We start from the raw sequence: 21,577 nt of genomic DNA, 5'->3' as shown, positions 1-21,577 counted from the left end.
CAGCGCTGGTGGAAGCGTTCTAGGAGCTGTAGGTGATGCCGTTAGAGGACCCATGATTCGGAGCCGAACAACGGCTCTGTATACTCCATATAAACAGCTTACTCCCCTCCACATCAGACTCCTCAACAATAATATTAATCAGGGACATCTTTAAGGACTCTTACTTTGTTTACATTTCTTTATTGGTTTACATGCAGGGTAAAAAGGATCTCAGGGTTGTATGGACTCACCTGCTGAGCACCCTCCACCAGCTTCATTGTTTGCTCAAGGATGGGACCTCCCGTGCGTCGGGTGGCGCTGTGGTGCAGCCTCCCTCCCACCACCCACCCTTCCCATCGTGCCGCTGGCGGCCACGGGAGGCAGGTCCGGAAGACGATCACGCACGGTGGACGTCCACTCTGTGGAGGAGACGCCGCGGCCGCGGAACTCAGGCAGCCGGAGGGGTGTGGTGGGGGGGGGGCGGCAAGAGGCCGTTCGGACACGGGGCGCCTCAGGCGGTGCTCGGGGTCGCCCAGGTAACGTCATGAATTTCGAGCTGGCTGCAAGAGTTGGGCGGAAAGAACTGGCCCAGCGGCCGGAAGCGGGGCGGGGACAGTCTTGGTGCTTCAGAGACCTTGTAGTGTGGTATCGATGGATTTCGTTGCATCCTGGGCCCTGCTTGAGTCCGTCTGTGGCCTTCCCCCGTCCACAAGCAGCACCACTTGTATGAGCTCTATTAACAGTGAATGCCTTTCTACGGCCATTTCCAGCTCGGTGCTTGCGGGCGTGATATTTCAGACGTGCTGTCATTGGTTGTGTGGGTGGGGTGGGGTGGGGGGGACACAGAATCTAAAAGGCATTGGGGAAAGGAGGAGAAGAGTTGGGGACAGGAGATAGCTTCACTAGATGAACTGTTTTTTCCTTCAATCCCAAAGTTGTCAAGGCACCTGTCTCTATGCATTGCATCAAATTTTGGAAAAATGACAGATGACAGAGATGTGTTACGAGATGTTTGGTTTGGAAGAATACCAACCTGCTTTGTGCTATCTCAGGATGAAATAACCGAAAGGGAGGCTGAACCTTATTATGTGAGTAAATAGGAACATTTTATTTTGTGTATCCAAGTTTCGTAGCATGGGGAAGCTACAACTGGTTTTGGTGGTAACTAATCCAGGCAGTGAGTAATTTACTTTTGTAGAGTTAAGACCATAAGATATAGGAGCAGAAATGGGCTATTTTGCCCATCGAGTCTACCCCGCCGTTCATTCCTACTCAACCCCATTACCCGGCCTTTTCACCCTAACATTTGATGCCCAGGCTAATCGAGAACCGCCTTAAATACACCCAATGACCTGGCCTGTGACAATAAATCTCAAAGATTGACCACCTTCTGGCTCAAGAAGTACCTCTGCATCTCTGTTCTAAATAGCCACCCTCAATCCTGAAGTGGTGCCCTCTTGTCCGAGACTCTTCAACCATGGGAAACAATCTTTCTGCATCTATTTTTTCTATGCCTTTCACCGAGATCCCCCCACATTCTCCTAAGTTCCAACAGGCCAAGTGCCGTCAAATACTCCTTGTATGATAACAGTTCAATTCCCAGAATCATTCTTGTGAACCTCCTCCAAAATCTGATGGCAGTGCATCCTTAAACGAACCTAAGACTGCTCACAATACTCCAAGTAAGGCCCTATAAAGTCTCCACATCACATTCCTGCTATTGTATTCTATTCCTCTTGGAATGAATGCCTCCATTGCATTTGCCTTTTCACCACTGACTCAACCTGTGCTTGCCTTCAGAATATTCTGCATGAGGACTCCCTGACCCCATTGCATCTGGAATTTTTTTTCCCCCATTTAAAAAATAATCTGCCTGAATATTTCTGTAGAAGGGCATGACCGTACACTTTCTGACATTGTATTTCATTTTCCACTTCTCTGCCCAAGTCCTTCTGCAGTCTCCCTTTATCGTCACACTACCTGCTCACCTACTTTCATATCGTCGGCAAACTTGGCCACAAAATCTTAAATTATTGATATTCAACATAAAAAGAAGCAGCTCCAACACTGACTTCAGTGGAACCCCACTCACAACTGGCTGCCAACCAGAATATGATCCCTGTGTTCTGACGCTCTGCTTCTTGCCAATCAGCCAATTCTCTACCCATGCTTCCTGTTAAACTGTGGGCTTTTAAGGAGCACCTTGAAAATTCAAATACACAACATCCACTGCATCTTCTTTATCGAGGATGCTTGTCATTTATGTTCAACAAGATGGAGTGAAACACAGAAGTCGGCAGACGCTGTGATTGGAGTAAAAATACACAGAAATGTTGGAAGAACTCGGCCAGTCTCGCAGCATATATGAGAGGTAAAGATATCTTACCGAAGTTTCAGCCTAAGCCCTTCTTCAGCAAAGAACAGGAAGGTGTCAGAATAAAGACTAAATTGGCAGGGGGAGGAGTCCAGGCTAACAAAAGATCAAAAGATCTTGAATGACGTGAAAATTGATTTTTAGCTCTGTGAAAGGAGACACTGGGAAAAGGGGAGAGGGACAGAGCTAGAGGGAGGGCATTGGGGAAGAAGAAGAAAGGGGGGGGGTGTTTAATGGAAACTGGAGATGTTAATGTCATCTGGTTGGAGATGACGGAAGATGATGTGTTCTTCCTCTAATTTGTGGGTGGTCTCAGTCCATGAGACCATGGATGGACATGCCCTAAAGGAATGGGACATGGAATTGAAAAGGGAGGCCATTGGGGGAATCCATGCTATTGTGATGGACAGAGCCGAGGTGCTCATCATAGTGATTCCCCAGTATGTGTCTAGTTTCTCCGACGTAGAGGAGACCACAGCAGGAGCACCAAATGCAGTAGATGATCCCTGCAGATTGACAAGTAAAATGTTGCTTCACTTGGAAGGACAATTTAGGGCCCCAACTGATGTTGCGGGAGAAAGTGTGGGCACGTGGAGCATCTGCGGTCTGCGGGTTATGTGCCAAGGGGGAATTTGCTGGAGAGCTGGGAGTAGAGAAGGGAGTCACGGAGGGAGATGGCCCTGCGGAAGGTGGAGAGCAGGGTTCAGTGGTGGGATTACGTAGTAGGTGCTGGAAATGGTGGAGGAGGGTATGTTAGGAGCTGGTGCGGTGGAAGATGAGGACAAGGGGATTCCTGTCCTTGTTGCGTGTGGGGGCAGAGGGGGCCAGGGCAGATGTATGGGTAATGGAGGATATGCGGGTGAGGACCAAATTGATTGTGGTAGAGGGAAACCACATTGTTTGAAGAAGGAGGACATCTCTCATGATCTGGCATGGAAGTCTTTGTCCTGGGAGCAGATGTGAAGGAGCTGGATAAATTGAGGGAGGGGAATGATTTGCAGCAAGATTTTCCTTGAAGAAAACCATGCTGGCTTTGGCCTATTTTGTCATGTTCCTCCAAGTACTCCGTAATCTCATCCTTGATAATCAATTCCAAGTTCTTCCCAACGACTGATGTCAGGTTAACCAGTCCATAATTTCCTTCTGCTGCCTTCCTCCCTTCTTGATTAGTGGGGGGGGTGCATTTGCAATTTTCCAGTCCTCCAGAATCATGACAGAATCTATTGCTACCTGAAGGATCACTACCAATGCCTCCACAATCTTTACAGCTTCAACTTTCAGGACCTGAGGATGGCATTGATCTGGTCTAGGACCTTACATCCTTCGGCTTTCTGACCACCTTCTCCCTTGAAATAGCAACTGCACTCGCTTCCCTTTGGCATCCAGCACATTGCTAATGTTTTCCACAGTGAAGACTGATGCAAAATACTCATTTAGCTACTGTGCCATCTCCTTGGCTCCCATCGTTATTTCTCCAGTGTCCTTTTCTAGTTGTCTTGTATCTGCTGTCTCTTCTCTTTTGCTCTTAAGACACTCAAAAAAGCTTTTTGTATCCTCCGATATTATTTGCTAGCCTGCTGTCATACTTCATCTTTTCCCCTTATGAGTTTTTTTGAAGTTCACTTCTGTTTGTTTTTTTAAAAACTTCCGAATCCTCCATCTTCCCACTCATCATTACTTCCTTTGTATGCCCTTTCTTTTGCTTTTACATTGGCTTTCATTTCCCTCATCAGCTGCAGATGTGACCTTTTTCTATTTGACTATTTCCTTTTTTTTGGGTGGGGGGGGGGTGGTGTGTATCTATCCCGCACCTTCCTCATTTTTTTGCAGAAACTCCATTCATTACTGCCCAACCCTCTTCACTTCTAGTGACCCTTTCCAATCAACTTTGGCCAGTTCCTCTCATGCCATTGTAATTCCCTTTACTCCACTGAAATACACTCATATCTGACTTTAGTTTCTACTTGTTAAATCTCCAATTGAACTCCATCATAATGGCTCCTTTACCTCAAGCTCTCTAATCACCTCTGGTGCATTACACAACAGCCTATCCTCTGGTAGATTCATCAGCAAGCTGCTCAAATGAACCATCTCGTAGGCATTCTATGAATTTGATCTCTTAAGATCCATGCCCAACCTGGTTTTCCCAATCTACTTGCATGTTAAAGTCCCCCATGACTACCAGAATCAGGATTTATTGTTAGGAAATTTGGTGTTTTGCAGCATCATCGTAATACAAACATAACATATTAAACCATCTTATTACTAAATGAAAACAAAATAATAATAAGAGTGCACAAAAAGTCAGGCAGTGTCTTTGGTTCATTGATTATTCAGGAATCTGATGGCAGCGGGGAAGAAGCTGTCCTTGTGCCGCTGAATGCTTGTCTCTAGTCTCCTGTATCTTTTCCCCGATGGTAGCAGAGTGAAGCGTGCATGGCTTGGGTGGTTGGGGACTTTCATGATAGAGGTTGCTTTTTTTTCAGACTCCGCCTTGTGTATGTATCCTCGACGGAGTGAAGTCTGGTGCCTGTGATGTCACAGGCCGAGTTAACAACCCCCTGGAGTTTTTCCTTGTCCTGAGAGTTGGTGCCTCCATACCAGACAACGATGCAACCTGCTGGAATGCTCTCTTTAGTACACTTGTAGAAGTTTACAAGAGTCTTCGGTGACATACCGAATCTCCTCAGACACTTCACAAAGTACAGCCGCTGATGATCCTTCTTTATGATTGTAGCATCGTAGAGGCTCCAAGACAGATCCACAGAGATGTTCATACCCAGGAATTTGAAGTTCTTGACCCTCTCCACTACTGAGCCCACGACGAGGACTGGGTCGTGTTCCCCTGACTTCCTCCTGAAGTCCACAATCATCTCCTTGGTTTTGCTGATGACCATTCAACGAGCTGATCGATCTCCCTCCTGTACACTTTCTCTTTGCCGTTTGTGATTCTGCCATAATATTGCACTTCTGACATACCTTTTCAATTTCCTGTTGCAATTTGTTTTCCACATCCCAGTTACTGTTTGGAGGTCTGTATACAATTGCTAACAGTAACCTTTTACTCTTGCCTTTTTTGACTCAACCCACAATGATACTATATCTTCTGATCCTATGTCACTTCTTTTTAATGATTTGATGTTGTTCCTCACCAACAGGACCAATCACCTCCCTCCGCTTACCTGCCTATCCTTTTGATACACTGTGTATCCTTGGACATCAGCCTCCCAATGATATCCATCCTTTAGCCATGACTCTGTAATGGCCACAACATCAATGTGTAGTTGCATTGCAAGGTCATCCACTTTATTTCTTGTGCTGCGTGTGTTCTGTATTACCTTTTTCAACTCTGTGACTCTGTTGCATTGCAACTCATCCCATGACTGCAATTTTGCCCTATCTGCATCTCCATCCACACATACTCCCTACCAGCTGTCTACTTATGTGCCAACTGCCTCTTCCTCTGTCCCTTCACTTTGTTTCCCACCCCCTTGTGAATCTAGTTTAAATCCTCCCCCAACCCCCAACAACATTAGTTTAGGTGCAACCCATTGCACTTGTACAGGTCACACCTTCCCCAAGAACTTGAAACCCTACCCCCTCAGCCACACTATTGTCTGTGGTATTTTCCTGTTCCCTAGCTCCTAGCACCAGAACTAATCCAGAGATTACCACCTTTGAGGCCCTCCTCTTCAGCCTCTTTCCTAACTCAAACTTGTTTTGCAGGACCTCTCCACAATCCTCCCGCCTATGTCATTTGTACCAATATGTACGATGACCTCTGGCTGCTCACCCTCCCCTTTAAGAATATTCTGCACATACTCAGACACCCTAGACCAAAGCTTCCAGATGGTAACACACTATCCTGGAGTCTCTTGTGGCTGCAGAATCTCCTATCTGTTCCCCTAACTATTGAGTTCCCTATGACTACCTCTCTCCCTTCTGAGGTTCAAGCTAACCACAGTGCTCTTGGCCTTGCTGCTGCTTTGCTCAGATAGATCATTCCCCTTAGCAGTATCCAAAGGGGTTTACTTGTTGCTGAGGGGAATGGCCACAGACCTTGCACTGACTTTCTCCCCTTGCCTCTCATGGTGTTCATCCATTTTTTTTATCTGAATCCTGCACTCTGGGTGTAACCACCTGCCCAAAAGTCATAGTGATTATATGCTCAGCCTCCATTTTAGCTCCAGTTCCTTAATACAGTCTTTTAGGAGCTGGAGTTGGCTACACTTCATGCAGGTGCGGCATACTTCATCAAACTGCAAAGGAAGGGTATTATCCAATGTAACTAAGGCACCAGATGTGGGTCATGAGTTGCTCCAGTATTATTTGTTAAAGACCTACTTTCTTGATGTATTTGCCCTGCTGTATGAAAATTCAAGATGCAACCCATTTTCTAAGACTGCAATCCCTCCTCCCCAAAATATGGGGATTGCATGCATAAGGGGTTCCCATTCTTCCCATTTCTACCCCTTTAATGGTCATGATCTCCTCTTCCCACCTTGGTCTTGTAAAAGGGTCCCAACCTGAAACATTGACTATTTCTCTCCATGGATGCTGCCAAAACCTGAATCCAAGAGATTTATTTTTTTGCTCAAGATTCCAGCACCTATTGTTTTATGTGTCTTTGAAGTAATTTCTTTGCAGAGAAAATAGTGGTTGATGTATTTATCATTGATTTTTAGGTATTTAAAAGATACTAGTATGGAAAGTGATCAACACTTTATGTGATTTCAAGTGATTATGAAGGATTAGCCATGATATTATTGAATGGTGGAACACATAAATGAGAAAATTGCATACTCTTGCATTTCCCACTTTATTGACTATTAAATTTTAATTATGCGTTGATCTTGAATGGATGGCATTCTAGTCATTCTTGATGGAAATAACACTTTGAAGAAGCTTAGTACAGTTATAATGAAGAATATATCTGCTTGCTTAGACAGCAGAACAGAATTCTGATGTGAAGTAAAGCCAGCTGATTATTGATTGAGCTGATATTTCAAAACTTGAGTTAAAGACCAGCAATACTGGTGAGGTTCGTATTTGCAGCCAGTCACTTGCTTGTGGGACACTTTTGACATTGGCCTGTTATTATTAAGTAAAATTTTGGTGTATGTTTTTTTCTGCAGCAAAAAAAGTTGTTTCTAAGATGTGCCCAATGATGTGTTTGGTAACAACAAACAATCTGTTGGAGGGAGTTGATGAAACATTGACCATTCTGTTAGGTCTGCTTTGTTCATGAATGAGTGAGACAAACACCAGACTGAGTCGAAATCAGGGTTCTTTGTTCTTTATTACCGGATTGTAACACTTGCGACTAACAATGTTAGTCGGAGAATGCATTCTGCCGTTATCAGCAAAATGGTGATTTTTTATACCCTTGGATACATGCTTAGAACATCATCATATCATTACTTGTCCAATGACTAAAACTGTTGCTATCCTTTCCCTGCTAGCTTCCTGCCTCTCAATCCATCAATGTCTCTCTTATCTTGTAAGTACAAGGATGCATTCACATCTTGTTACAGCCCTGTACAGGGTAACTCCTTACACATTCCCATCTCATGATGTTTTACCTTACAATTCCTTTCTTTCACTGATGATGCTGTTGAGCTTCTCCAGCAAACTGTTTATTGCTTCAGATTCCAGTATTTCCATTTTCATGTATTTTGTTACAGACTGCTCTATGGTTGAATGTTTTGCTTTTACTGACATTGCTGCTAAGAGTAATAAAGAGTAATAATTATTTAGTCATTATGTAATCATTTAATAAACCTGGTTCATGAAAGAATAGATAATAAACCTTTTTTTAAATAGCCAAGCTTTATCTAATAAGGTCTTTGTGGTAATATGATCAGTAAAGAAAACACTAGAGGGCTGAAGCTTTTGCGGCTACCTTTAATCAAAAGTGCCATGTGGGATGATACTTTTCTGCTTCCTCACAGAAGCTTTTTTTAGTCAGTGTAATTCGCTGCATATGATGTCAAGAAACTGAGACTACTTCCCTTCCAGAATCACCTGTACCTTATTTCAAACAATCCAATTTTACTTCCAAATGGCCCATCATTCTGCTTCCAATTAATAGCAAAGTGTCAGAAGGTATCAATGGCTGTGTTAACAAGCAGCATTTACTCACCTATTTAACAATCCTTAGAATTGGTTTCATCAGGGCTAATGTCCCAGATTTTATTTAGGCCTCGATTCAGCTTGGAGTTTGAATTCAGAGTTGTATTCCAGAGAGGAGGTAAAAATATAACTTCATCAAAAATTGCCTGTAATGAATGAGTGTGCTATTAAAGTTCTTGACAAAAATTAATGGTTTTTTAAAGGAAAAACCTGTTGTCATTGGAATTCTGAAAGAAAGGTGGTTGTTGCAGGTCAATCATCCCTGCACCAGGGTGTATTTTCTTGAACTCGTGCAACCATCCTTGGGTGCTTTATCAATCTTCCATCATTAAATAATAAGTGGGGATGTTGCTTGGCATTTGTACAATGCACTTCCATTAGTAATAATGAAATGAAACCGTTCTTGCTTGGATGCAGTAATTCTGATTCAACATCAGGCATGAGCTGATGATAGCATAACTTCTACACCGTACCAGTGCGCTTTAGTGACCACATCCAAAACTATTCTAACCAACCACTTTTGCGTTTATGGTGCTGCTATCACCTCATGTATAACAATTAATATTGTTGGTGGGGTGGTGGGGGGGTGGGGGGAGAGGGTTACCATTGATGAGAATATAAATGAACCTGTCTCACTTAAATATAGGAGCCTAGTTATTAAATATGGGCCTATATCATCAGGCTGAGCATTCTGTCGAGTTTTAAACTCTTGGACTTCCCAAAGTGTTTGGATCAAGGCACAAGTCAGAAGGATGTTGGAATACTCTTGTTCGTTTAGATGAATGCAGCTCTGTCAACTTGCGAAGCTCCACTGTATACAGGGCAATGGAGAGAGAAGCAGAGTTAATATTTCAGGTCAATGACCCTAAATCAGAACTGGTAAAGAGAGATTGAAGTTACACAGGGAGTATGGTGAAGAGACCAAATCCGATGAAGACCAAGGTTTATCGAGGTGATAGAAGTACTGATGTGTCTTCCAGAGGGTGATGAGTTCATGTAAATGCTAGAACAAAGGAGTTGGTGGAAATCCAAAAAATAATAAGGATGTGGAAAATTTGATTGGATAGCATCTAAATTATGAAAGATAAACATTGTCACAGTTGGATAATCTTGCATCATTCTGATGCCAGCGTAAAAATTGATTATGTGAAATTGTTTAATTCAGTATTGCGTTCTGAGTGTTGCAATGTGTTCAGATTTTTAAAAATGAGGTGCTCCTCCTGGGTTTAATTTTGGGGTTCTTAAGAACTATGTTGGAGGCCAAAGGAAGAGAGATCACGAAAGGATGGAGAATTTAAGTGATGTGGTATTGGAAGCATGTGGTCACGTACGAAGTCTTGCGGTTTTACAAAGCAGTCTGCATGTGGTTCCTCTCTACAAAGTAAAGCATATGAACATCCCAAAAAAAATTCATGAAATTCAAAAACTGGGTATGTACAAAGGAAGTGCCGCTACGTTGTGTAGTAAGGGAAGAGTTAAGTAGGATACAAGAGCAAAGATGTGATTTTTATTTCCAAGTCAAGACAGGTTTATTGTCAACTGATTGTACAAGTACAACCCAACAAAACAGCATTCTCTGGTCCTTGGTGCAAAACTTGCAGACTCACAACTAAACATAACACACATGCAGACAAATAATACATATGCAGGACAAGTATTTCGTCTGTACAAATAAATAAGTATTGTTTTGTGCACATGAGAGTCTCAGATTGTTAGTGTAAGCAGTTCCTTTGGTGGTTCAGCATTCTCACTGCCTGTGGGAAGAAGTTGTTCCTTAGAATTTATTGTCATGAACAAGGCAAGAAATTTGTTGTTTTGTGGCAGCGTCAGAGTGTAAACATTCATATAAACCACCTTAAACAAAGTTAAAATAGTGTGCAAAAGTCAGGTAAGTGTCTGGTTCATTGGTTATTTAGGAATCTGATGGCAGCAGGGAAGAAACTGTCCTTGGGCTGCTGCGTGCTTATAACTTTTTCACAATGGTAGCAAAGTGAAGAGGGCATGGCCTGGGTGGTGGTGTCCTTGAGGTAGAGGCTGCTTTTTTAAGACACCACCTCTTGTAGATGTCCTTGATGGGGTCCCGAGATGTTGCAGGCCAAGTTAACAACCCTTTAGAGTTTTTTTTCCTTGTCCTGAATATTGACACCTTTGTACTAGGCAGTGATGCAACCAACCAGAATGCTCTCCATGGTACACTTGTAGAAGTTTTCGAGAGTCTTGGGTGACATGCTGAATCTTCTCAAACACCTCACAGAGAATAGCCGTTGATGAGCTTTCTTCTTGATTGCATTGACATGGAGGCTCCAGGACAGACCCTCTGAGATGTTGACACCCAGGAATTTGAGGCTTTTGACTCTCTCCATTACTGAGCCCTCGATATGGACTGATTTATGTTTTCCTTACTTCCTCCTGATGTCCACAATCATCTTGGTTTTGCTAATGCTGAATTCAAGGTTGTTGGTGTGACACCACTCAATGAACTGATCCATCTCCCTTTTTTACTGTTCCTCATTGCCATTTGTAATTCTGCTGACAACCGTGGTGTCATTGGCAAATTTGTAGGTAGCATTGGAATTGTGCCTGGCCACACAGTCATGGGTGTACGGTGAGTGGAGCAGTGGGAGAAGGATGCATCCTTGAGAATGCCTGTATCAGTGAGGAGGGGACATTGCTCCTAATTCGTATTGAGGTGCTCAGCCTGGTGGTGCTGGCTCTGATACTCCTGTATCTCTTGTTTCTTGTTCCTCCTGAATTCCATGATCACCTCCTTTGTTTTGCCCATGTTGAGACTCACGGTTGTTACTCTTGCCCTATTTTGTGAGATTTTCCACTTCTCTGTAGTTCGTCTCATCGTTGTTGCTGATGAGCCCAACAGCTGATAACACTTTAGGAGCTGAATCTGGTGATGCAGTCATGGGTCACACAGCCCTGAGGTGCACCAGTGCTCAGTTTTTCTTTTTTTTTCCCCCCTCCTTTCTTCCTTTCTCTTTCCCTTCTTTAGTTCTTACATATACATTATTTTTACATCTTTATTTGTATTTTATTGCTGTTCTTCATTCTTGTTACATTTCTTTATCTCTCCTTCTGTCCTTGCAGGCGTTCTGCAAATTCTCGTGCTTCTTCCGGATTCGAGAACAGTCTGTTTTGCTCCCCAGGATAAATATTTTAAACACAGCTGGATATCTTAACATAAATTTATAACCTTTTTCCATAGGATCGATTTTGATGTATTAAACTCCTTATTCTTCTTTAAGAATTCAAAACTTATGTCTGGGTAAAAAAATATTTTTTGACCCTTGTATTCTAATGGTTTTTTGTCTTCTCTAATTTTATTCCTTACCCGCTCCAGTATATTTTCTCTTGTCGTATATCTCAAAAATTTTACTAAAATGGATCTTGGTTTTTGATGTGTCTGTGGTTTCGGAGCTAGTGTTCTCTGTGACCTTTTTATTTCCATTCCTTCGTGTATTTCTGTGGACCTTTGGGATCCATTCTTTTATAAATTCCTTCAGATCTGTGCCTTCTTCATCTTTCTTTAGGCCCACTATCTTTATGTTGTTTTGCCTACTATAATTTTCCATTATATCAATCTTCTGAGCTAACAACCCTTGTGACTCTATAACTTTTTTGTCACTTTCTTCCAATTTTCTTCTTAAGTCATTCACTTCCATTTCTCCAGCCGTTTCTCGTTCTTCCACATTTTCTAATCTTTTCCCTATTTCTGTCATGACCAACTCTATACTACTCACTTTTTCTTCTCTACTTTTCATTTCACTAAATTCTAATGTAAACCATTCTTTTAATGCTCTCATTTGTTCTTTAAAACTTTTTTTATCTATATTTTGTCCATCTGCTTTACCTTCTATTTCTCTTTGCAGATCTTGGTCTTTTTCTTCCTCTTCTTCTGTGTCTGTACCTGTGTTTGTGTCTTCTTCTTCTCTTCCTTGTATCTGTGTCTCTGACTTGCCTGATGAGTTGCTTGTCTCACTTTGCTGGGCTTCTTGCTTGGCTTCTTTCTGTTGGTCCTCTTCTTCGGGGCTACTCATCTGCTGCTGCTCTTCTTTTGTATCACTCCCTTTCTTATCGCTTTCCTCTTCTTCCAGCTGAGAGCTCTGGTGTCAGGCATCCCTCAGCTGGTCACATTGTGTTTGCCCGCTCCTCAGCTGAGCCCCCCTCCCGTCGGTGTTCTCCTTCTCCTTAGTAAGCGCACTGCGGACTTTTGTTTGGTTCAGAGAGCTATTTTTGCAGTCCAGCGGTCGGTGGGGGGGGGGGGGGGTCACGACTCTGTGTGGTCGTCACCAACCTTGGAGAACTGGCTTTCTTCTCCACGAAGGCTCACTGTTTCTTCATGCAGGTAAGGCCTTCTCCGTTCTCTTCCAGCGTCTTTTCTTCTTTTTTTCCCCATTGTTTTTACTTTTTCCTTCTTGGGTGCCATTTTCTTTCTTTACAACTTTATCTTTTATTTGTTATGTTTTGTATTTCTTGAACTTTGTATTTTCTTCACTTTATTTCTTCTTTTCTGGAGAGGGCTGGAATTCCCCTGCCAGCCACTACTCCATCACGTGACTTCTCCACCAGTGCTCAGCTTGATGGTGCTCGATGATCTTCAACCAACCCAGACAGATTATTGTCTTTCCATGAAGAAGTCCAGGATGCAGTTACAGAGAGGGGTGTTGAGTCCCAGTGTGGACATCTTCTGCTCCAGCCTTTGGGCAATGATCGTATTAAACACCGAGCTGAAGTCAACGAACAGCAGTGTGGCATCTGAGGTGTCATTCTCCAGGTGGGCCAAAACGGAGTGAAGCAACAAGGCTGTAGAACAGCTTCTTCTATTGGTGAATTTAAATGGATCCAGCACATCTGGGTGGTGTGCTTTGATGTGTTCCATCAACAGATGCTTGAAGCATTTCATAATGGTGGAAATGAGTGCCACAGTCATTGAGTTCTGTGGTTGTCACCTTCTTGGGTACTGGAATGATGGTGGCTGTCTTGAACACTGGGGAACAATGGAATGCTGCAGTGAGATGTTGACGATGTCCATGAAAACCTCTGTCAATTGGTCTGCGCAGTCTTTCAGTACCAAACCAGACATGTTGTCTGGTCCTCCCACCTTGTGAGTTCACCTTAGATAGTTGTTCAGTCTCTTTGGAAGGGAGGCATCATTGTCCATAACTCGTAAGGTTGACTTGTGATTCATTATGTTCTTGATCCCTTGCTGGTGTTGCACAGCTGTCTGTGGATCTTCTATACAAGGTCCAGCTTTGCCTTCTGATTGCACAGCAGAGTTCAGCCCTGGCTAATCTTGTATCCTATATCCTGTCCTAAAGGCAGCATCATGAACTCTGATAGGGGCCAAGACCTCTGCATCCAACCATGATTTCTGGTTAGCCCTGGTTGTGAAGCATTTAATCTTGGTGACATCCTCAATGCACTTGCTGATGTAGCCAGTCATTGAGCTCATGTACTCCCCTATGTTTACGTGACCATTGTAGGCGACCATCTCCCTAAAACAGCTCCAGTCCTTGGCCTCAAAGCAGTTTAGTAGTGCTGCTGTGCCCCCACCCCACCCAAGTCCTGATCTCCCTGTGAAATGACCTAGTTTGCATTGCCAGCGGTCTGTTCGCCAGGGTTAAGAGGATGAAGGTACAGTTTTGGGCTCCTTATTTAAGAAAGAGTATGCTGGTGTGGGAGAGGGTTTAGAGAAGGTTCACATAAAATTATTCCTAGAATGAAGGGATTAGCATATGAGGAACATTTGATGGCTCTTGGACTGTACTCTTTGGAATTTGGAAGAATGAGGCGTTCCTGACAGAAGCATTTCGAGTGTTGAAAGACCTGGACAGAGCAGAAATGGCAAAGTTGTTTCTCATGGAAGGGGAGTCTTCGACAAGAGGGCACAGCTTCAAGGTTGAAGTTAAAACAGATGCAAAGGAATTTCTTTAGCTAATATGAATGGCTATGGAGGCAAAATCGCTGGGTGTATTCAAGGTAGAGATTGATGGGTTCTTGACAACCCAGGGCATCCAATGTTATGGGGTGAATGCAGAGGAGTGGAGCTGAGTGGAGAGTGAATCAGCTCATGATGAATGCCAGAGTGGACTCGATGGGCTGAATAATCTACTTCTGCTCCTATATCTTGTGATCTAAACAGGCTATAATTGATTCTTGGAAACACACAAGAGACTGCAGATGCTGCTGGACTCTTGAAATACTTCATCAGGAGTTGCATCTCCCAGAGTGGCTTGGGGCAAAGGGTTTTGAGAAAGGGAATGATCACTGGAGATGGAAGGGCAGGTGGGAGAGTCATGAAGGGAATATTCATTTTGGCGTACTGATGAGAGGTGGAGATGTCTGGTGGTGGAATTGTATTTAAGGTGGCAGAAATTTGAAGCTAATATGTTGAATGTCGAGGCCAGTAGAATGTGAGGTGGAGTTGAGGGGAATTTGATTCTTGTTCTTAAATTTAAATTTAGACATACAGCATGGTAATGGGCCATTTTGCCCCACGAGCCGGTGTTGCCCAATTACACCCAATTGATCTGCATCCCAGGTATGTTTTTGAATGGTGGAGGCTAAGTGGAAAGTGGAGACTCTGTGGAAACCTCCTTACAGACAGAGTGGGTTTTAAACCCCACTTCTTGTCACTGGTGCTGTTAACCTCTACGCCAACTGTGTCACCTTTGCCTTCTGGATTGCATGTTCCCTGGAGTGGGAGGAGAGCAGATGCGTGTGAAATGGAGAAATTGTTGAAAACCACGTGAGCTACAATAGAGGGTTATCTGGAGCACTATAAAGGAAGCAGTGATGTGACTAGTCTTATTATCAAAGCAGTAAAGCCAGGAGAATGGAATGTATTCCTTCAGACAGCAGGGTAGAAAATGTGTAGTTAAAATAACTCTGGGAGTTTGTGGGCTTCCATTGGATAGTGACTGAAAGCTTATCCCCAGAAGTGGAAATAGAGAAGATAATGAAGTAGAAGGAATGGTAATGTGTGCCACATGAAAGGATAGACATTTTCAAGTTCTATATCAATACAGTTAATAGTTTATTGGAAGAGGTGAGAGAGAGGCCTTTGGACTGGAACAAGGATTGCTCTGTGTATCCCATGATGACACAGCTTCGGCGCAGGCTGGCTCGTATAGATACACTTTTTTTGAACATAATGGAACTTCTTTGAACATAAGTAAACTTAATTAGGTAAATGAGTGTCTTAATTGTGAAGTGAAGGACTGTTAAACATTACTAAAATGAGATAAGAGTGTAGATATACAGTGGATATGCAGAATTCAAGAAATTTGAAACTGTCACTGATGGGAAGCAACAAGTTTTATGGATGTAAGAGCAAAGGGACTTTACAAGGAAGAAAGAATGGATAAGAGGGATGAAGAAATAACTTTGAAGGGACAAGAACAGGTTGGAACAATGGATCTACTATTGCACTTGTGGATATTGAGGAGACAATAGTGAGTTGGTTGACTGAGCACCTCCTCCATTCTAACCATCAACATGGATACCCTATGATTGCATGCTTAGTCCCTATTCTACTCCCTGAGCACTCATGACTGCAAAGTTTGGCTCCAGATCAATCTACAAATTGGTTGGCAATACCAATATTGTTGGTCAAATAACTGGAAATGACGAGTCAGAATACAGAATGGAGATTGAGAATCTGGTTGGAACAACAATCTTGTTCTGGACATCACCAAGACCAAGGAGCTTGTTGTGGATTTTGTGAAGGAGAGGGTGAAGGCCCACAACCATTTCCACATTGATGGGATAGAGGTGGAGAGGGTTAGAATCTTTAAATTACTGGGAATCTATATGCCAGAAGATTGAGGCAACCATGAAGGAAGGCACACCAAGACCTCTACGTTCTTAGGAGTCTGAAGATATTAGCATGTATTTGAATATTATATAAAACTTCAGGTGAACTGTGGAAAATGTACTTGCAGTTTGCATCATGCTCTGGTTTGGGAATTTGACTTCCCAGGAATGCAGAAGACTCCAGAATCTAACAAACATCACCATTGTAATCACAGGCACAGGGCTCCCATCCAAGAAGGCAGCCAACGTCATAAAGGACCTCTATCACCTTGGTTACAACCTCTTCTCGCTACAGTTTTTAGGTAGAAGGTGCAGAAGCCTGAAAACCAGCACCGCTAGTTTAAAAAACAGTTTTTTTCTGGTAGCTATCAGGTTCTTGTTACGCTAATTGGAGGCTGCTCCGAATTGTCTGCACCTTTTTTGCACCAGGATAAGTGAATATATATATTTTTTGTCTTTTTTAATTCAATTAAATACATTATTGTTTTTTTTTTAACAAAATGCCCAGTTAACTTCCACAAATAAGAATTTTAGTGCATATATAGATTGTATAATTGTACAACAGACAGAACCAGTCCCCCTCCATCACAACCCTCCTCTGCCTGGTGAATTTGTTCTCACCCTCAATAATGTCTCATTCGACTCATCCCATATTGTCCAAGTCAAAGGGGTAGCCATGGGTCCCCACATGGGTCCCAGCTATGCCTGTTATTTTTGTTAGCTTTGTGGAACTCTTCCTCCACTACATTCACAGCTGAATGCACTCATGATGAGCTTGCCAACTTTATTCATTTTGCTGCTAACTTTCATCCCCACCTCAAATTCACTTGATCCATTTCTGGTGACACTCCCTTTTCTTGATCTCTCTGTCTCCATCTTGGGAGAGAAACATTCTACAGACATTTTCTACAAACCTATCAACTCCCACAATTACCTCAATTATACTTCTTCACACCCAGTCTCCTGAAAGGATTCTATTCCTTTCTCTCAATCTCTTAGTAACATCTGCTCTCAAGACAAGATCTTCCATTCCAAATCATCTGAGATGTCCTCCTTCAAACAATGTGTTTTCTCCACTATCACCTCAGCCCTGACCTGTATCTCCTCCATTTCCTGCACATCTGCCCTGACCCCCTCTGCCCCAAGATGCAACAAGAACAGGATTCCTATTGTCCTTACCTACCATTCCTTTGGCCTCTACATCCTCTGCAATTTCTATCACCTACATCATGATCCCACCACCAGACACATCTTCTCCTCTCCCCCTCTTGCTTTTGTAGGGTCTGCTCCCTCTGTGACTCCCTTATTCACTTAGCCCTTCCCATTAATTGCTCCCTTGGAACTTAAAAAAAATATTTAAAAGTTTTCTATACATGTAATCATAGCCAGATATAAAATATAATAATCAAATATTAATGTCAAATCCATTACATGATGCCATAAAACAAACAAACCACAAGAAAGTAAAAGGAAAAGAAATGAATTCAGAAAAAGCATAGAAAAAGAATGAAGAAAAGTAAGAAAGCAAGAATAGGGTCATGGCTGCCGGACGATCCCTCTCACCACACAGCGTTAGTCATCTGTATCTTTTAATACGTCCAAGGAGGTTAATGAGGTTTGAAGCTGAAGGAAAAAGTCTATAAATTAATTCCATCAATTTGTAGATACAGGCGCCATATTTTCAGAAATAGATCATACCTGTACTTATTTCTCAGATTATAAGTAATATTCTCCAAAGGAAAGCAGCTATACATCTCTGCTGTATTCCATTGCTCCTTACCCAGGTGGGTGTCCGATTTCCATGTTATTGCTTTACATTTTCTTGCTACTACCAAGGTAATCTTTAGAATTTTTTTGAATTCTAGATAATTTCAATTTGGGCCTTATCCCTTCATCCCTTCAATAACTAATAAAAATAACAACAGTTTTTGTGAAATTGAATTCCTATAACCCATTTTATATAAATCGTCAAATTTGACCAAAAAGATTTCACTTTGGGGCAAGACCAAGTTGAATGTAAAAAAAAATAGTGCACATCTAAAACACTGATCTGATAGATCTGACTTCAATTAATTTAACTTTTGTGGTGTAACATATGATTGATATATAAAAAAAATCATATTGAACAAATGTATATCTAACTTTTATAGTATTTGTCATACTATCCCAGCACAAATCTGACCAATTTATTTAATCAATATTAGTATTTAGATCAATCTCCCAATGTTGTCTGGATCTATGTATCCCCTGTTTAATAAAGTATACATAGCTGAAATACATTTGTTAATGTATCTACTATGTAGTAAAATTTCTACATCACCATATTTCGGTAATAGCATTGTTGGACCCAATTTATATCTTAAATAAGCCTGTAATTGATGATAACAAAAAAGGTATTACTTTGTATCCCATATTTATTTTTTAATTACATTAAATTTTTTCCTTCATAACAATCTTCTATATGTCTAATTCCTTTCTGAGACCAAATGTTTAAAAATTGATTATCCATTGAGAATGGACTATTTCAATTTTGTATGAAAGGCATTTTTGGCAGGATAGCACTCCTCATTCTAATTTCATCATTTATCTTATTCCAAATATTAATCAAATGTTTCAACAAGGGTGCTTCCCTCTCCCCAGATAATAATTTTGATTCCCATTTTTATATATAACATCTTCTGATTTTCTCTCTCCTATTTTGTCAATTTCTATTTTAATCCATGCTCGTTTTTCTTCCTCATCAAAAAGATATCAAAAATCTCACTTAAGCTGCCTTATAACAATTTTTAAAATTTAGTCATTGTAAACTCCTAACTCGATTTTCCATGTCAATTTGTCTAAATAAAACTCTCAGCATCTTACCCTTCCAAAGTAAATTTCTGATGTATTTATTTAATTCTTTAAAAAATTTTTGTGGTATCATTATTGGTATTGTTCTCTAGGAAATATATTCATTTTGACACAATTAACCCTACCCAATAATGCTATTGGCAATATCTTCCACTTATTCAACTCTCCACCAACTTTCTTAAGTAAAGGTGCATATTTCAATTTATATACATTCTCTAGGCCCGTATGCCTAAATATTTTATTCCATTCACCAGCCATTTAAATTGAATATCTTGTTGATGCTGAGTGTCATCCCCCAAGAGTAAGGGGCATAATTTCACTTTTATCCCAATTTACTTTAGAACCTGATTACGTAGTGAACTTATTGGTTCTGTCAATTAGATCAAAACATCATCAGCAAGTAAATTAATTTTATATTCTTCTTGATTAAACTTAAACCCTTTAATGACTGGATCAGACTGAATTAATTCTGCAAGAGGTTCAATCGCTAAAATAAATAAAGCAGGTGATAAAGTGCATTCTTGCCTATTAGATCTAGTTAATGGAAACCATGTTGAAACTTGGCCATTTGTAATGACTTTAGCTTTAGGATTATTATATAAAGCTTTAGCCCAATACCTATCCCATCCCAAATCTTTCAAACACCTTAAAACAAAAAATCCTATTCTAATTTTTCTGCATCCAAAGCAACTGCCACACTTAAATCTCCCCTCTTTTGTGCTAAATGTATTATACTATGCAATCTAGTTACATTAACCACAGTTTTTCCACAAATCCTGTCTGATCCATATTTATCAACTTTGGCAAAATCTTTGTCAATCTATTAGCTAATATTTTTGCAATTATATTCTACATTTAACAAGGAAATTGGTCTATAGAACAATGGCTTTAAAGGGTCTCTTTTTGTTTGGTATTACCATTATCACCTGTCCTAATACATCCATAAAAGGAGGAATCAATAAGTCTTTAATATTTTATAAAGTTCAGGTGGGAAATAATCCTCTCCTGGAGATTTATTACTTTGTAATGAACTCGATGCTTTCTCCCCCCGCTCCCCCCACATCATTGATGTGAAAAGGGCATCCAACTCCATTTGCTCTTAACATCGGTAACCTTATTTGTGACAAAAAATCTTCTATTTTGTAATCATCTCTCTGCATCTCGGATTTGTATAATTGAGAGTAAAATTGTTTAAAAGCATTAATTTCATAAAGTTTGTAAGTAATCACATTCGACTCTGTTTTAATTGCATCAATCTTGAAACTTGTTCTATTTTCATTCACCAAGGAAGAACCTGATGAGCACTTTCACCCTACTCATAGTTTCTCTGCTTAGTTCTCATTATTGCTTTCTCTTTTCCATATGTTTGTAATGTATTATACTGAAGTTACTTATTTATAAGCCTTCTATGTTTTTCCTCAGAGGCCTGTATTTGCAAATGTAAACTTGTTACCTATTTTTCTAATTGAACTAATTTTTTCATGTAATCTTTCTAATTTTAGAGGTATATTTTATAATTCGTCCCCTTAGATATGCTTTCATCATATCCCATAAAATAAATTTATCATTAATCGAATTAGAATTAGTCTCAAGGAAAATCTGAATTTGCCTTTAACAAAATTGCAAAAATATGGTCTTTTTAATAACATTGAGTGAAATCTCCATCTATAAGTTGATTCTTCTTTATCTAACATTGTAAGTGTCATGAATGAAGGTGAATGATCAGATAAAATTCTTGCTTTATAGTCAACTTGACTCAAGCTTGAAGCCCCTTGGCACCTTCCCCGTAATTGCAGGAAGTGCCACACTTGTACCCACACATCCTCCCTCATCACCATTCAAGGCTGCAACCAGACTTGCGAATGTACATCTGGTGCTTCAGTTGTGGCATTCTTTGTATCGAAGAGACTGGAGCAGACTGGGAGATCACTTCATTCTGACAGGGATTTCCTAGTGGCCAACCATTTCAATTCTGCGCCCCACTCCATGGCCTCATGCACTGTCAAACCAGAATCACCTGTAAATTGGGGAAGAAACACCTATCTCTCCATTCTCCCTCTCTTACCCAGCTCTCCAACCCCTTCCCTCTCTATTCAGAACTATCCCCCTCCTCATTTTTTTTTCACCCTCCCTCCCTTATTCGCCTATTAACTCTTACCTATGCATCTCTCCCTGCCCCTCGCACTCAACATTTTATTCAGACGCCTACCTACATTTTGATCACACCTTGATGAAGGGCTCAGGCCTGAAACATTGATTCTATATCTTTATCTTTGTGTTATAAAGTATGTGTGACCTGCTGAAGTTTCTCCAGCATTGTGTTTTTACTACAGTCACTGCGTACGCAGACCTTAATGTTTCACTGGATTGTATCATGTATGTGCTGTAAAATCGTCATTATGAGGCTGCTGTATGTGG

At 41.2% G+C, this 21,577-nt stretch overlaps 1 protein-coding gene across 4 annotated transcripts in view; it reads left to right on the top strand.

The window, feature by feature from the left end:
- The first annotated feature begins 333 nt into the window (after positions 1–333).
- The window catches only part of atg5 (ATG5 autophagy related 5 homolog (S. cerevisiae)), a 236,908-nt gene continuing 215,664 nt past the window's right edge, over positions 334–21,577 (top strand). The window contains exons 1-2 of one of the 4 annotated variants that reach the window (XM_069887484.1): positions 334–515; positions 915–1,067. In XM_069887484.1, coding sequence (XP_069743585.1) covers positions 960–1,067 — 108 coding nt within the window. In that variant the 5' untranslated portion in view covers positions 334–515; positions 915–959. The remainder of the gene's footprint in view (positions 516–914; positions 1,068–21,577) is intronic. The other 3 variants (XM_069887482.1, XM_069887483.1, XM_069887481.1) reach the window with 3 other exon arrangements.

The sequence above is a fragment of the Narcine bancroftii genome, chromosome 6, assembly GCF_036971445.1.
Source record: "Narcine bancroftii isolate sNarBan1 chromosome 6, sNarBan1.hap1, whole genome shotgun sequence".
Classification (NCBI taxonomy): domain Eukaryota; kingdom Metazoa; phylum Chordata; class Chondrichthyes; order Torpediniformes; family Narcinidae; genus Narcine; species Narcine bancroftii.
Note: the sequence above shows the minus strand (reverse complement) of the source record. Positions and strands in the feature narration are given on the sequence as shown.